This window comes from Hermetia illucens, chromosome 5, assembly GCF_905115235.1.
Source record: "Hermetia illucens chromosome 5, iHerIll2.2.curated.20191125, whole genome shotgun sequence".
Lineage (NCBI taxonomy): Eukaryota > Metazoa > Arthropoda > Insecta > Diptera > Stratiomyidae > Hermetia > Hermetia illucens.
Genome location: NC_051853.1, coordinates 23,145,064 through 23,162,634, shown reverse-complemented (window position 1 = coordinate 23,162,634; position 17,571 = coordinate 23,145,064). Strand labels below are relative to the sequence as shown.

General features: G+C 44.3%; 1 protein-coding gene across 2 annotated transcripts; it reads right to left on the bottom strand.

The window, feature by feature from the left end:
- Positions 1 to 519: 519 nt before the first annotated feature.
- Positions 520 to 17,036, bottom strand: LOC119658465 (aminopeptidase N-like). 2 transcript variants are annotated; one of them, XM_038065877.1, is made up of 6 exons: positions 16,535 to 17,036; positions 11,871 to 12,029; positions 7,732 to 8,212; positions 7,492 to 7,648; positions 957 to 2,311; positions 520 to 857 (listed from the first exon to the last, which is right to left on the bottom strand). In XM_038065877.1, the coding sequence occupies exons 1-6, from the start codon at positions 17,020 to 17,022 to the stop codon at positions 588 to 590; spliced, it is 2,910 nt and encodes a 969-aa protein (XP_037921805.1). In that variant the 5' UTR covers positions 17,023 to 17,036; the 3' UTR covers positions 520 to 587. The 2 variants fall into 2 exon arrangements, with proteins under 2 accessions (XP_037921805.1, XP_037921806.1); XM_038065878.1 differs by having other exon boundaries at positions 748 to 879.
- Between the last annotated feature and the right edge of the window lie 535 nt (positions 17,037 to 17,571).

The window sequence follows — 17,571 nt, the reverse complement described above, 5'->3', positions numbered from 1 at the left end:
CTTGCCTTCATTGATGTGCAGCCCAATAGCCGCCTGCTCGATCTGGATGAAGGCAGTTTGTACGTCTCGGGTGGTTCTTCCCATGATGTCGATATCGTCAGCATAAACCAGTAATTGGGTCGAGAGCAACTTACTCTCACTTTTTATGGTCCACGGACCCCACAGGCATGGTATCCAATTATGCAAAAGAAAGACGGCTAGCAGTTTTATCCAGGGCATAGGCCTATCTATAATTTGCGCCCGTGTGGTGTCTATGATTATATAAAAAGGAGCGTTTTCGATCTGTTGCCATCTTCGGTCACGCTACTCCCAAGGCAGAGGTGAGGCAGCATCTGATGAGTTACTTCTGGCCTAGATGAAACCGGTGGTCATCTTTCTTTTGCATACTTGGGTGCTACGACCAAACAAGAGGACGATGGACCATAAAAAGTGAGAGTAAGTTGGTCTTCATTTGGTCCATTCGCACATCAAGTAGATCTGGACTTAGTATCACTTATACCCCAAAGAAAACTGTCTGTGTATGTGATGGATACAAGCCAAAGAAACTTCTCCAGCTTGACTAATATTATGAATTTAATATCTACATTTTAACAGCAAGCAGAAGTTAGTATAACTTGTAACAAAGAACTTATTGATATAAAAGTGGCAACCGTCATCGCTGTAATGGATAGAGCAATGGCTGTAGCTCCGCCACCAGGTCCTTTTGGATCCTTTTTGAAGTTTTTGAGCCAAGAAATCAGTTCGTCACGGTGACCTTTTATCCACTCCAGATTAGCTTTTACCCTATCACGTAATTGATCTAAATCCGACTGGGGGATGTCCTTATAATCCTTCAATTTCGCCAAGAGTTGCTCAAACTGAAAGAGAAATCAAAAAGAACTTATTGTGGCCATCTAGAGTAGGTTGTGAATCTAAAGAGTAAAGAATTTAAAAAGTAATGAAATGAATGAACTCACTTGCGCCTTTTGTTGTTCGCTGACTATCTTCTCTGCAATTTCATCTGTCACTGTTAGTAACGGATTAACGTTGCTCCACCCGGATAGCAATTTATGGTACTGCGCATGGTTTTCAATTAAGAAGTTGATTACTACCGCCAACTGAATTGGTCCTTTATCGACTACACCGGGAATCACGGATGTGCGTTCCTGAGCTCGATAATTTACAGAACCATTGGTTTGAATAGATGTTTGTAAATATTGCTGGAGCAAGGTGACATCTTGCACACAACCAAGCACTGAAGCCATCATTTCGCTTCGGAAAGCCTGATCCTTCGAGGTCATAACCTCTTTAAGGAGATAGTTGAACTCTTTTTCTCCTGCTTTCGTCAAACCGTTACAGAAAATACTAGCCCTCAAGTCGGGCTCAATTTTTTTTTCAAAATCGATGTATTCACGAAGCCTGTTGCTCGTCATGTCTAAGCAATCACCATAATTTGCTCGACAGGCCCAATTAATAGCGACATTTCGCAATATTTTAAGCAAAGGTTCCTCGGCCATATTCTCTGTATACCGAACCGTTTCATAAAAATTTTCAATCATTTTTTGAACGTAAAATTGGAATAGTTCATATTCGCTGTCACCATTCAAATATAGGTTAAGTTCGGACAGATGTTGGTCAGCGGTCATCCATGGAGCGTAGTCATTTTCATTTTGTAGATACAAAGATAATTCGAAGTAGATTTCGAATTTTAAAATCTTAGCAGCAGCAAGCCTAAATGAGTCATCAAGGAGTTGTGCTCTGTTATTCACATGGAACTGGGCTAGGTCTTTTGTCAATGCCAGGGTTATAAGCTTCCAGTTGTCGATATCATAGTTGACTCTGTAGTATGCAGTCGACCTTTTGTTCAGGACAATCCAATCGCTATTCTCCCATTGTTTCTCCGCAGTTGAAGAAATCTCTTTGGATGATTCTCCCACATTCAAGTAATCATACATTTCAGTTTCATTAAAATTAGGATTCCTAGCAGCGGCGAAATTGAAGGGAACCCACCAGGATCGCTTGTCAGTACTCGAAGGGGCACTGTCACCGTTGAATGGCTGTTGAGTAATTACAAACGTTCCTTTATCGTAGTTGCGAGTAACCGTTATCAACGGAAAGCCTCCTTGGTTAGTCCAAGATTTGAGCATCTTGAACAAATCAACATCTCTACCGGGCGGGAAAATATTATCCTCCCCGATCGCTACCACGAAACTCAGGAAAAGGTCGTCTTCTTCAGCAAACTTGTATTCCAGCTTGTTAAGATAATTGTAAAGAGCCTTTTTAAATGTACTTTCCGTAAAGGCGTGGCGTAACATAATGAGGACGCTTGCCGCTGGAATTAAAAATAATTATCCATGATTTACAATTGAGCCGTTCACCTAACATTCAGTTACTACCAACTGTCAAATGCCATACACATCTATACCGAACATAACGCATCAATCGCACCTACGGGACATCGCCATCGTTTCCCGTCAATGCCCTTCAACTTCCTCCATGATTTTCCGAGAAGATTGTCACCACATAATCAACTCGTTGCCTGTCATGTGGTAATGGATTCCATTGCACGGCGTAAGTCCCGATGGAGGAATCACCTTAGATAGAAACAAGTTCGTCCAATCTTTGCGTTTTCAAAACGAGGAGAAACCCCAGGTGAACAGCTAATCTTTTCTACTTCACAAAAATAAAAAGCGCTTGGAGGGACTAAAAAGGGTGGACTATAAAGTGCAGTTCGAAGCCACAACTTCAAAAGTGAAAATGTTCTCCCTCACGAAACGAAACGACGATCTGAATCCAATCGACGCTGCCAATAAGTTGTTCGAGGAGATGGAGATCGATTGTCCCACGACTGATGATTCTTCTATGCAACTAGAACATGCTGAGAGTAGCTTAGAAAAAACTGCAGGACTCGAAGTGCACTTTAGCTAATCTGCTGGTCTGTCTTCGAAAGAAAGACGTCGATATCGCACTAAACAACAGACACGGATCGGGGGAGGCCGAATGTCCAAAGGACTCTAAAGTATATATTACAATTTTTCCACAGCACGGCCGAGGAGGTGCCCCTAAGTTCCTTTCTTAAAAATTTGGGAGTCTCCTGGACGGGTACCTCATTCTTGCAGAAGCGCGTGTGATTTTCATACTAAGAGCTTGAAGGCGCGATCATGTGTACACGCAAGGCGTTCGACCAATCATCTCTTTCATCTTAAAGAACCACGAATGCGTCCTGAATGTCCATTCAAGGACAATCATGGGAAGGAGGACCTTTTCCAAAATCAGCCTGCTTACCTCAAGAAAAAATCCACAGGAGCTTGTTTTCATGTGGTAAATAGCCAGGCAGATGGCACCTTCCCCACTGAACAGCAAAGCCTTACAACATCCCAGATCAAGTACCTGGGAAATTCTGGGCATACCCAGCAGACTATGTAGCACGGAAGCAGAGATTCACAAGGAATCTTTCTGTCGGCTTACCAATCAGGGCAGGGTGGAAAACCAGCGATGCGAGGCTATAACTGGGAATTTTTCACCGAATGACCAAAAATGGTCTGCGGAGTTGGTACGGGGATTCTTGGATACGAACAGTTAACCCGAGTGATAGAATCCCCCAAGATTTAGGAGTGCCTGTCGATGGCTGGGACATGACCCGAGCCCCAAGCAAAGCCATTCTGACCGACAGCCAACCAGTCATTGAGGTTTTATGCTCAGTGGGAAAATAACCTCCAGGCTGGTGGGGCTGCGCAATCAGTAAATGATCTGACAGTCCCTCGGTGGGCACAGTTTGACCTGTCTATAACAACACCCGATCGCAACAGCTACGCCAGTCTCGTACAAATGCTTATAGAATTCAAGCATTCAAGCAATTCGCATGGTCTTTCAGAGAGAGAGAAGAGAAACCCTCAGGAACTTTCTTTACGATCACCTAGACTTAGAGTCTAGTCAACAAATCTTTGAAGAACCCAAAAAGATCTCGAGTTTCAGGGTGGGGAGCTGCTATATTTCGTGAATACAACGAGATGGAGATCTGATCCGTCTTAGGAGTTTATGGCATGAAAATCGTACACCACAGCGCTAATTGGGTTCCAGGATAATAGATATTACCTAGCAGTTAGCAATATTCTGAAATACCCGAAACGTGTTTTTTTATCCTAGGGTAGTTGAGGAAAGAAGGGGAGGCCGAGACATTAGGAAGTACGGAAGCACTAGAAAATCTAATTTGGGAAACATAATACCGTGGATTCAATAGAGGCTGAGGAAGGTAGAGGAAGACAGCCTCATCGATATCTGGCTGCCTCAGCGAATAAGTTTGAGCTTATTGTATTAGGGGGCCAAGGCAGGACGAAGCTCCTAATTTCCATACCCGCGGGTACCAAATGAGTACACTATTGGACATAAAAACAAGCAACTGGGCCCTGTCCCGCACACAAACTGGCCAACCATGCGGAAGCACATCTCCGAAACACTGAAACACTGACAGATGATTGCATCCAAAAAGGCAGCAGTAGAATCATGTCACTATTGGCCTAATGTGAGGACTACAACCAACAGAGATCACGGAGATTAACCTGCATGAGTGGAATGCTGGGTTGGGTGCGAAGGCTAGGACGGCCGCCATTAGCTATGCTAGTGCGGTCAAGGGTATTTAACTGGTCATGCTACCAAATAGGTTTCCAGAGCAAATACGTATTAAGCAGGAAACTATCGAGTACCTTGTTTTAAGGCAGATGTGCAAGGGATAGAGTGCGAAGCTTGTGTTCATCCACACTGTTGAATGGCACACATGGTGACAGTATTTCTTCTTAAAGTCACAGCGGTAGAGACGGATCTTACAAGTCTCCTAATTGCTCCAAATGATCTCCATACACGATTATGGTGAGTTTTTCGAAGCATGGTAAAGGGCAAAGGTGAACTCCTCACGATCCGCGTAGATGCCCGGCCCTTGGAGACAATCAAACGTCAAAATTGCTATATCAACTATAGCTTTGGCAACATTCCCGTGGACATGCACGAAAGCACCAATGAAAGGCATTTTGGGGAGGACATCTGGTGGAAAACCTACCGAGGTTCCCGAAGTAATCTCAGAGGCCAGAGAGGCTAAAAACACCTGATCAAGCGGGGAAGTAGACTTGCGCCCATTGAAGAGTCAATCGAGAAGAGCTCCAAAACCTAGGGGAGTCACTGCTCAGAATAAAGATAGCCCAGGTAAAACTCCACCGTCTAACGGCTGCATTTTCAATAACTGCAAGACCAAGTTCTAAGGGTAACGCTGGAATAGTGCTGGCTCAGAAGAATCGGGTTTCAGAATTCCCCGCCTTGCGGCTGCCCAAGTCTCACTGGAAGCGGGGGAGGACTAGAGAGACTAAGAGATTTGAACCACGACAGCCTTGTGCTCTAATGACTCAGCTATTCAGGCGGGATGGTCGATGAAAATTGCAATGTATCCGCCGGCGGATGTATTACTGGTCGCCATAAAAACAAATGAGAAAGCGCTGAATGCGCTTCTGGACATCGAAGAAGTCTTCGATGACACATCCCGCGGAGAGGTACAAGATTCCCTGATCCACAACGAAGTTGAAAAGAGTCTGACTCAATGGATGGGCATTCTGCCTGTTAGAGAGTAGACAGAAAGTATATTGTCAAGAATGGTATTATTTGGAGTATGGTAGTGGATGAATTCCTAAATGGACTAAAAAATGATGAAATGAGAAACAGAGAACAAATATTTGGGAATTACACTAGATTACTATGGAAACGCATGTTAAAAACGCTTGTCAGAAAGCTTCAAGGGCCCTGATGGCTTGCATAGCAACGTATCCTTGGGTCCTCCGGGTTTGATTCCTCTCCATCTGCACCCACAGATGCAGGCAAGGAGAGCGATCTTCAGAATGACCGAAAGTAACAGGGGAGTGAGGTGACAAGCTGCCTAAATCGAAGGAATATTGATATTCTTTCCTACCAGTACTCCGAGTTACTAATACCAAAAGATAACATGACAACGACCGACGTTTTATTTGAAGACATAAACCAGAAACTGATTACCAAGTACACTGACAGATTCCTCACAGCAGAGGAGCGCCAGTGTCATTGGTCCAAGAAAAACTTACTTGAACCACTGAGTAAGCACAAAAGCAAAATCCAGACGGAAATATACGTTGGAGACAGATATGCCCCTTTGAACCTCCAAAGGAACTATAGGGAGCGGAATATTGCTATTGCAATAAGCAAGGTACTTAGATCCAACCAGGTGAACTCCAAGCTGGTATGGGAATGCCTTGAGAGACTCAAGACGCTCGGCTTGCACAATAAAGTCTGGATATTCTCTGTTCCAAGCCATGTTGAATTGGAAGGAAATTAGACAGCAGACTGGCTGGCCAGGAACGCCTCGACACGGACCAGAACCCTTCTGTGGAATCGGAAACGGGTTCATGGGTATGACATTTAAAAATGAAGACGAACGGCTGAGGGAACTAAACAGGGCAAACTTACCAGGAATGAAGCAGTCCAAGGCACATATACGGGATCCGAAGCGTAGCATATAAAGGACTGTTTAAACTTCACGAAGAAGAAATAGTCACTGCCGACTGGACTACCCTTTACGGAAGTTAGGGATGTCTACGGACACTGCTTGCGGGTCCTGTGCGGCGTGTAACGAAAGCTCCATACACTTTCTGGAACAGTGTCCGCCACTTGTGCAAATTAAGTCGAACCACCTGGGACAATACTTAGTACCAGATTGGAATACTTGGAAGCAGAAGACATAATTTTTGACGATTATAGGCTTGCTGGACATATAGGCAATAGGTACACTATGTCCAGTAAATGGGGCACAATAGTTCTTTCAGAATGCAGTGCAACTTCCCTTAACAGAGTAATAATAAATAATGAGATAAGGGGGCCAGTGCCTTTTGAAGATTGACGGGTACAGACAAAAAAAAGCTGCGGTATGAAGATATCCCAGAGCGCTCCTTGATGATCTATCAAAGCATCTCCGGAATGGTTTTTCTCCATCGAAACCATTAGAGTTTTCAACACGTGGCTCGATTCGCAGTAAAGTTCCTAAAGGGAAATTGCGCTCACGACCTGTCGCTCTCTATGGTTTTGACTGTAGGCCGACCAGAAAAGACAATGAACGGCGTCTTGCGGTAATGGAGATGAAGATGTTGCGTTGGACTAGTGAAGTGACACGTTTTGATCACATCCGAAATGAGGATATCGCAATCGATATGAGTTGCACCGATCGTGGAAGAGAGGCGTCTTCGATGGTATGGTCACGCAATTCGTGCTAAGGAGAATTCACTTGCCAAGATTGGTCTGAACATCGAAGTCGATGGTAAACGACCTAAAGGCAGGCCGAACAACGGTGGTTTGATACACTGGATGGGGATTTAAAAGCCTCGCGATTGCATCCAGATCAAGCATTTGATAGAGCCAAGTGGCGAAATTGATCAGCCCATTTGTGAACGGGACAAAGGCTGAAGAAAAAGAAGAAGACCAACAAAAATACAGAATTTTACTTGCCTTTTGAGTAAATCACGCTGTCGAAAATCTTCGAAATGTCACTCGGCGCTTCAACGTAATCAGTCATGGGTCGTGGATTAGCCTCACCATCATTCCGGAGAGCCGTTTGGAATTCTGAAACATGAAAAACTTGCCAAAGATCCCACTCTGGGAATACCTGTAAAGAAATGATTCAGAAAAATTTCATTTAAAAAACGCAATTCATGACTCTGTCGCACATGAAAATAAATTCGTACTCACCGCGCTGGATGCGATATATGCAAAAATTGATGCGAAGCCTTCATTCAACCATGCATATGTCCACCACAGAGGGCTGACCAAATTTCCGAACCACTGATGACCAAATTCGTGGGCAATAGTTAGTGCAATTCTAATTTGAGTTTGCGTAGTTGATTGTCCTTCATTGTACAAAAGATAGTCCTCTTTGTACGTGACTAACCCCCAATTTTCCATCGCACCTGCCGCAAAGTCTGGGATCGCAGCATTGTCCATTTTTGGTAAATCGTAAGGTACATTCAAGTAATCGCCTATTGCCTCCAAAGTTTTACCGCTGGTTTCCAAGCCAAATCTCTGTTCATTTTTAGTATTATTTCGTGAGAACACTCGATGAGGTATCTTGCTTGTCAGTTCGGTTGATTTAAAGTCCGATATAATGAAAGCTAGCAAGTAGGTTGACATGCTATAAGTTGCAGCGAAAGATGTTGTCGAAGTTCCGTCCTCACTGAAACAAATTCATGCATAACATATATAAAGAGACTTATGACTCTAGTAAGATATAAAGTAAATATAAGACGATATCTTGGTCATCATGGCATTATTTTAGTTATTCCTGTGGCAAATGTGTATTCACCTATTAACACATTTGCCGCACTTCTGTTGGAGTTTCTTGACGTATGTACTTGGTGAGTCTAGTGACTACCTACATTGTCACCATTTACCCTAATGAGACAACACCTACGTGCCATTGTTAACCATTAAACTAAGTTTCAAATTTTCGCTAGGTTGGCTGAACTCCTTCTTCTCTACTCTCTCCATTGAAAGCTTTCTCACAATTAACGCAGAGCAATTGCGAGGAGATCTCCACGCATCATCATCATCAACAACGCAACAACCGGTATCCGGTCTAGTCCTGTCTTAGTAAGGAACTCCTGACATCCCAGTTTTGTGCCGAGGTCCACCAATTCGCTCATGGTCTCACTCATAGGTTTCGTTGTTATGTAGGCTACGGAATCGTCCATCCTTATGTGGGGGGCCAAAAATTCCTCGGAGGATTCCTCTCTCAAACGCGGCCAAGAGTTCCCAATTCTCCGGGGAATACATGAGGACAGGTAAGACGCTCTATTGGCTGCTGTTATTGGATGCGATTTCCGACTCTAGATAAGAGAAATTATCAACAATCGCAAAGCTGTAGTCTAATATCTTTATTGTTCCGGTTTGACCAATGTGATTCGATGCTGTTTGTTCTTTGGTTTTTGGCACTGAAGTTGCCACCGTACATTTCGTTTTCCCTTCATATATGCAGCTCAAGATCTCGCGCGCCTGCACAATCTGGATGAAGGCAGTTTGAGTGTCTCGGTTCGTCCTTCCCATGATGTCGATATCGACAGCATACGCCAGTAATTGGTAGGTCTTAAAAGGAGTAGTGCCTTTCGCTTTTACTTTCGCATCATGGAGCATTTTTTCCAGGGTCAGAATAAGAGGATGATAGGGCATCCCCCTGTTTTAGACTGTTGCTGATGATTAATGGTCTCGAGAGTGATCCTGCTGCTTTATCTGGTCTCACACATTGGTCAGCGCCATAACAAGAACAAAGAGGAGTGGTGAGAGGGGGCTTTCTTGATGAATACCAACAAAGAGATGAAGCGGCCACATTTCGAACTTTACTTTTCGGATCGTGGTAGAGCAATTGAATCTAGCGCACGAGTTCTTCTGGCATTAAGTTTTGTCGTAGAGTATACCAGATGAGTTCGTGTGACACACAGCCAAACGTTTTCTCTATATCTTTACCTGAAGTATGAGCAATATTGGTGCGGAACTGACCTATATAATCAAGCTGCTGCATCTGACATAGAGAGACCTTTTCAGGACGCTGTTGGAATGCCTTGCGCGTCGCGAAAATTGTCAAGAGTTCATGATCATTTGGGCTCTATTTCTGCTCTCAGATGGCAGCTTCCCCAAAAAACAACTGGTTGGTACCTTTCACCTTCTAACTACTCCAACGAACTGTCAGTCGTGTCTGCCGAGATAATGATTTTTTGGTCCAGATGAAGAAAACTCGTCATTGCGTCGTTGGCGATAGCCTTTCTCGATGTCTCGAAAACTTCTATGAACTGTGGAGTAAAATCAATTAGTTTCTTATTTCGCTTCTTTTCATTTCGAAGCTGGCCATTGAGCAGGATTATACTTGGCTTGCGTGTGGGAAATAATGGACTGACGGGTAGTGCTTGAGGTCCCGCAGTATTTTTGTTCGGGGGTAGGACAAGATGGCTTCGGCTTTCTTCTTGGGCGGCTTGAAATCATGTGCGCTAACTGTGAAACCCAGGAAATCGACCTCATCCTTAACAAACATCCATTTGTCCCAGACTCCAAGAGATTGTTCAAGATGATGCTTAGGTGCTCCAAATGTTTTTGCATGACATAAGACGAGATGAGAAGTTCATGAACGCAGATGATGATGAAATCTAAGTGCCCTAGAATGTTTTGCATATAACCTTGGTACGCTTGGGTCGCATTTTTAATACCTATGGGCAATCCGACGAACTGAAATGGCGTAGACACTGCGGTCTTTGGGATGTCTTCTTCTGCAATCGAGATTTGAAGGAATGCTCTTTCAATTTTCCGCCCAGTTGCAGAACCTAGTCATATATTCCTTTAATCGAATATCTATCCGACATTGTCTGCGCGTTGAGATTCCGATAATAGCCTGAAGGACGAAACTTTCCACACTTCGAAATAGTCGTCAGCAGAGGACTTGCGTACGGGCTCCTTGAAGGTAAGACGGCGTCTGACTCATATAAAATTTTAAACCCAGCTTTAGCGGCCTTAACTTGAGTGCCAAGCACTTGATAAGGTCTGAGAAAAACGGACGGACTGATGGTCACTATGCGTTGCTTGAGTGTAGCAATTGGCACGATGACAAAACCTTCAATGGCGACAAAACGATTATAAAACTATGCGATGAGGGCTTCAACTTACTTCTGCATGCCATCTGCACCTATTTCGATCTGCGACAATGATGACATTGAATGGAGGAGAACTAGTTTGACCTCTCCAGCAATGGAGCAGAGAATAGTCTCATAGTTGAGGGGCCGTCTTTTCAAATGAGGAGAAGGCGGTAATGTAAAAGAAAATCAATGCCCAAAATCGGCATTTTCACATTTGCTAGCACAAACGACCATTAAAATAAGTGGTGAAGGCTGCGCTACCTTGCGCCCAAATGTTTGGATTAGTAACCCGTTTGCGACTGCAGGTTTTGGATCTAAAGGAGTTTTTTGTTGGCATACTCATTATGTGGTAGGATGGATACGACGGTACTGCTGCTACCCAGGAAAAATACCCCAGAAAATCGATCGTACACGTCAAATCGGTTTCCCCTTCAAGGCTTCTTTAATGGGCGAAGGCAGCGCTGCTGCTCGGTGAGTGGCCGTATCCTTGAAGAAGAGCCTTAACTTCTCCGTGGCCTATCACGATCTGATGACTTACTCTGACGCTTCAAACTATTGCCGAAACGGCAATGATGGACATTTTCTATTCCGAGAACATCTGGAGCTACACTCACGGCGAAGGAGGAGGGGAAAACAGGAGAGTCGATGATCGTACCACCTACATGCAGAAGTCCTTAGGTGCTACCCGCTTTACTTATTTTTAAGATATTGTGTACATTTTTGAGGAAGCAGGGCCTTTGATAAGGTCCTCTAAGATACCCGTTCCTGCCTGCTACAAAGGCTTCTTATCTTCAAGCTCAAACCAATTCAACTTAGTCTCGCTTCCCTTCTCTCTTGCTGACTGTGCAATGCGTTCTAGAATATGAGCTTTAAACGCAGCGTGTCTTCCTTTCTTCGGGGAGGGGGGAGATCAGCGGCATTCCATCGGGCCGGGAATTTTTTACGGGGGCCCGAAATAAAAATTTCAATGAACAAGGGGATATGGGAATAATTTTTTTGATCAGACCCGCATGATTTCCACTCCAAGGACGAATTTTTCGCATAATTTTTAAAAAAATTAAAAGGAGCACTTAGAGCTGATAATAAAGTCCAAGTTCTTGCAAAAACTATCAATAAAAATTGGGCACTTTTGATTTGAAGATATATGTGATATATTGACATCACTATCCTAAGAGTACGATTAAATTATTAATAAAACTCTTATGAACTTCTTACTTGTCAACAGGGTTTTCCATAGCTGGCATATTCGAAATAGCTGTATAATTACTGCCATGTGTGACATAGAGCCTGAAGGAGGCTTTCATCGCAGGCTCATCATAGCATGGGAAAGCATGCCTGGCGTCAGTCGCTTCAAATTGGGTCGTGGCAAGATTGCTGAAAAATTAAGAACCAAATTATTAAAAGCTAAATAACTAAATTTATTGATTCTTTAAATTCAATTATTTATAGAATTATTTTCAATTGATTGGTACAGTCTATAATCATCATCATCATCAACGGCGCAACAACCGGTATCCGGTCTAGGCCCCGGTTTTGCGCCGAGGTCCCCCGATTCGATACCCCTAAAAGCTGTCTGGCATCCTGACCTACGCCATCGTTCCATCGCAGGCAGGGTCTGCCTCGTTTTCTTTTTCTACCACAGATATTACCCTTATAGACTTTGTGGGCTAGATCATCCTCGTCCATACGGATTAAGTGACCCGCCCACCGTAACCTAATTTTCCTAAATTTGGTATGTCATCTTCCAACCATTCCTGTAAGCCACATGTCAGAATGAGCCAAACTCGCCAAATAAGACGGAAACCGGAAAATGGGCGCATCAGGTACAAAAGTTTACTTTAAATGACCTCTTTCTCACCATCTCACTACTTCCACTCAAAATTGACATTTGACCCAAAAAGTACCAATCGAGACCTTTCATTTGATACCCCACATGCATATATTCGGTGAAAAAAGTGTACACTCCCCGTTTACATATATGGAGATCCCCTTAATATCAGCTTAGAGTGATGTCACTCACTGCATGCTTGTGGGTTTAGGATCCCAACCTTTAGATCGAGGTTTTTGCTAATAAGTATAACAGCTTCCAAGAAAAATGTCTGTGACAGACGGACAAACAGAGTCAGAATCGCTTTTGTCCGGAGTAAGCATATCTCCCGTCAGGCGCGCCCCTTCTCACAAATAGGTAATGCTCATCAGTGACGTCCTTCGATGCCAGTGTCGTTGAAAAATGAAAGCCAGAAAGCTCGCGGAAAAAAAATAAATATAGAAATGCTGCTGAAACCGAGGGGTTTCACAGTTGTTTTGAGTAGAAACTCAACGACTGCCAGCTTTGGTTCACCATCACGTGAAGGGCAGCGACTACTTCGATGTCTCAGCCATCGGCAAACACGGCACAATGCCAAAAGTGTAGCGTCTACCAGGCATTGCCTGATGGTTCCAAACGTTTGTACCGCTTCTGAGGACTAGACAATCTCCCCGATTTTTTGGTTTTGAGTTGGTTTGGGCGTTAAGTATGGCCTATTGGTCAGCCTCTTTGGACGGGAAGCGAGGGTAGTAGTTTACCATGCCCAAGAACCTTTTAAGATCTTTGACCACCCAGACAGCGAAAAGCTCGCAATCACTTACACTTTGTCTGGGTGTGGATGTACGTCGTCTGCATTTTTCAACGTTAAGACCTAGGCTATTTTTAAGCAGGTCTTGAATAATGCACTCCAGCTTTGCTAAATGCTCGGAGTGGGTAGAAGAGGCGACCAGAACAAGCCAACAATGAAACCAAAGTCCAAGTTTGGTAGTACAGAACGGATCTCTGCAAGGTTTACGCCACATTGAACAGGTCAGAGGCCATTAGTATGAACTCCTTATCTTTGGAATATGTTCGGAGGCTGCGGACTTGGTGATAAATCGTGGCGAGACCCAAGGTAGAGAAAACATGTCATTTTGCAAAGTAATACAAAAAGTCTCGGATAAGTGGAATAGGGTACCGTCCATAATCGTCTCAGTCATCTATAATCTCCACAGCTTCGCCATCTGCCATTAGGCTTGGGGATCAGATCGATTGGAGATGGCCAACAGCTTTTGGAAGGTCTGTATATACCCTGCTTAATTAATTCGTTGAATTCTTTCCTTGCTGCAGCAAGCTTCTGGGGTAGTAAAGGCGCACTTTCGAGCCAGTAGTGTTGATGTGGTACTGAACATCATGCCTAATAGGCTGGCATATACTACGCTCGGTAGTAGTGTTATGGTATTTGCGGAGGAGGGCTGGAATACGTGGATCCGCAACGTCCTCAAAAGTGATGCAAAGAGTGTCGTTCTTTACTCAGGTTGTAATTTTCTCTGACCATCTAAGAAAGATTGTGAAGTTTATCAGGGCTTTATGCTGCATATTCATCAGCATGTATGGGGACACTGATATCCGCCAAAATGAAGCGCTGCAAAAAAAGTCCAACGCAAGCAAAGACTCACGTCGACTTGCCTATAGCTACAAATTGTGTTGATTGCTGCCGCTAATTTTAGCTGCTGAGGGAAAGTCTGGAGTCTCAATTTTTTGGAGCCGTGAGAAACGTCCTTGGGCTGATACGTTTGGTGGCCTAATGTGAAAAACTGCGATGGTACCAACCCACATCAGACTTCGATGCATTTCTGCCATATCATTGGACTTGCGCAACACCTCCGCGATTACGAGACACGCGTGCACCTATTGTCTATTGTCCACAGTTGCGGCCAACACCCCGAGAGAACCGCCACCGGCACACGCTAAGATGGACTACCTACACTTCACCGTAGCTGGAGCCACAAGAACTTCCACAGCTCCGCGCTAACCTCACCCCCACCAAGCTGCTTCATTTGCTATAGTAGCCGGCTAGAAGTGTGGTCGCGAAGCGATGCACGGACAGCAAGGGGTTCAATTTTGCTGTCTCACTTGCTCACTAGCTTAGTCACCTTTCTTCTATACGCGGCATACCTGACCGCGCTTTTTTCCCCTCTGCTGCCTTTCGCAGTTTATTTTGGATAGATGCGATCATGGAGTTGACCGCATCTCAATTCTCTTGTTATGCTACTATTTTCGGCACCAGATTTTCTGGTACCAGCACCTCCGGCCAAGAAGAGGCACACAGGCAACTGCGTTGCTGCCCAAAAAAAGCCATTCGGAGGAACGAACCAAGCCACCTGGAAACCCAGCATCGTATCGTCCTACCTGCCTGTTGGATACAATTGGAAAGATGATGGGGGAGTCATCTACAACAGACTCCTACCAATCGTCGAAGCCAGCAATGGTATGTCGGAACACCGGTCTGGATTTCGACGTGCCCGCTCCACGGTGGACGCAATTAGCATGGTAAAAGGCATGGGAAAAGGTGGACTGATTTCTGGCGGCTGCTGTGCCGTGTTATCGCTGGATGTCAAAAACACATTCAACTCGACAAACTGGAATAAAATTAAAGAGGCGTTGGCTGAAATAGATATCTCCGGATACTTAGCGAATTTGGTGGACAACTACCTCTCAGAGAGGACTCTCTGGTACAGGACGAATGAGGGCCCCAAAGAGTACATTGTCACAACCGGGGTATCACAGGGATCGGTACTTGGTTCCCTATTGTGGAATATCATATATATTGGGGTGCTTGCTCCTCCTCTCCCAGAGGGGACTACGATTGTCGGCTTTGCTGATGACCTAGCTGTGGTTGTTACAGCAAAACCCCAAAAGATGTGGAGGTTTATGCGATGGAGCAGTGAGAGCAGTAAAGTCCTGGCTAGAAAGGGCCGGCTGAACTTGGCGGATGCGAAAAAGGAAGCGGTCCTAATAACCAACCGCAGGAAAAATAACACTATAAAAGTTGAGGTCGGTGAATATACAGTCGTATCAAAGCCGGCTATCAAATACCTGGGGGTAATAATTGACACCAAATTGAGCTTTAGCGAACATCTGCATGCATATGCATGCCAAAGGGTAGCCAGTGCTGCCACGGCACTTGCAAAAATGTGGCCGAATATTAGGGGGACGAAACACTGCCGGAGGTTGGTGCTAGCCGGAGTGGTGCGCTCCATCTTGCTCTACTGTGGACAGAGGCTCTTGGAGACTTATGAGACGGAATTCGGTGAACTCGGTTTACCGGGTGATGGCTTCGAGCGTTTGCAGCAGATGAGGCAGTGTTGGTGATGACAGGCATGATCCCTGTGGACATTCTGGCTAAAGAACTGAGTGTGCTCTACTATGAAAGACGTACGGAAGGGCACGCAGATCGTAGAAATGCAGCAAGGTCAGAGTCGCATGATCTCTGCCAACGCAGATGGGACAAGTCCACGAAACGTTGGTGGATGCACAGGCTCATTCCTAACATTAGAGTGTGACTTGAGTGGAAACATGGGGAGATCAACTACCACATTACCCAGTTCCTCACGGGACACGGTGGTTGCTACAGGCAGTATCTGCACCGCTTTGGGTTGGATGATTCTCCGAATTGACCCAGATGCGATGGCATACCGGAGGATCCAGAGCATGTAATGATTCACTGCCCAAGGAGAAGAGAAGTTTAAACTGGTTGCTGGGCAAGCTTTCTTGCGGAGATGCTGTAGTCCGAGGAGAAGTGGCTTACGGTTTGCTCCGCATTCATGCAAATTCAGAAGGTGCTGCTGAAGGAACAAAGAAGGAGGACAAGGACGAGCGCCTAAGAACAAACCTACCCAGCGCAGTAATACCTAAATGGTGTTCCCGCGGGGCTGGAGCTGGAGAGACGAGGGGTGGTTTTTAGTGGGTGCGAATCCCACAAGCGCCCGCTGTAGCTCCGGCATATGGGCGGCGGAGCTGGGGCGGACGTGTCATTCTAAGATTTTTCACCTTCGTGTACGAACAAAGAAAGATATATTGAACTACTTACACCGTATTACCGTTGTCATCTGTATATGTTGACAAGTAGAATCCAGCATTATCCTTACGGAGTTCACCTTCATATTTTATACGCAACGTATATCCGCCTGGCTTCAGAATGACCCCAGTATATATTCTCAAAAATTCCGTTTCATTATCATATGAATAAACCGTTGGATACACTGAAGGAAAAAACTGGGACTTTAACTCTATGAAATTTATAGTAAGTTGGCGGGCGTGAATAGTAATATCGTGAGTTTCATTGACCACTATTAGGAAAATATCGACTTGACCCGTAAAAGTAAAATCTCCCTTATCCACACGCGTTGTTATATCTATATCATAACTGATAGGGCGCGTATTATTTGGTAACCGATAAGAAATAAAATCATCCTTTTCGTGTGCCTCTTTCTTCAATGGTACTGCCTGAACAACCGGGGTACCAAAAAGGACCAGAGCCGTAAGCGCAAGAACTGATCGTTCTATGCAGGACTGCATCTTACTCGATCGAACACAACTAACTCACTAAAGTATATTTGATTAATCGATTTAACTTTCTGACTTTTAACGGCTTTCCCGATTCATTGAAATGAAGATGTATTGAACGATAAACTCGGTGCGCATTCTATTGAGGTAATCGTTTTATATATTGTCAGTGGTTGTCTTATAAACTTACCAGTAAACCGGAATCCAGCACACTGATATCATCGTTACACATTTCTAGATAATTCCCTCCAATGTTTCGATCCACAACTTTATCGAACTACAGATATTCAATCATGCTGACAACTAATCGAAAAAAATATGTAAGACATCTTTTATTGCCCCTAGACATCGTTCATTAGGAGTATCCCAATTTGACCCTTCATTCCCTTAAATTCGTTTAAATATGAGTAAATGTCTATCGCCTGAATATTACCACAAGTATCTTCTAATAACATAAAATATTACAATTGAAAAAGTACACAAATTTCTCCAGATACACCGGACCCGATAAACTATAAAGAAGCGGATTAACCACAATAGACTTATGCGGCAAACCTTTTT

Bases quoted from the DNA above. Each gene is read 5' to 3' on its own strand.
- LOC119658465 (XM_038065877.1), bottom strand. From the start codon at position 17,022: ATGCAGTCCTGCATAGAACGATCAGTTCTTGCGCTTACGGCTCTGGTC. The intron at 2,312-7,491 runs GCAAGTAAAATT...TTTTAATTCCAG, and splicing joins CAGCGTGATTTACTCAAAAG to CGGCAAGCGTCCTCATTATG. The intron at 858-956 runs GTGAGTTCATTC...TTTCTCTTTCAG, and splicing joins GCGAACAACAAAAGGCGCAA to TTTGAGCAACTCTTGGCGAA.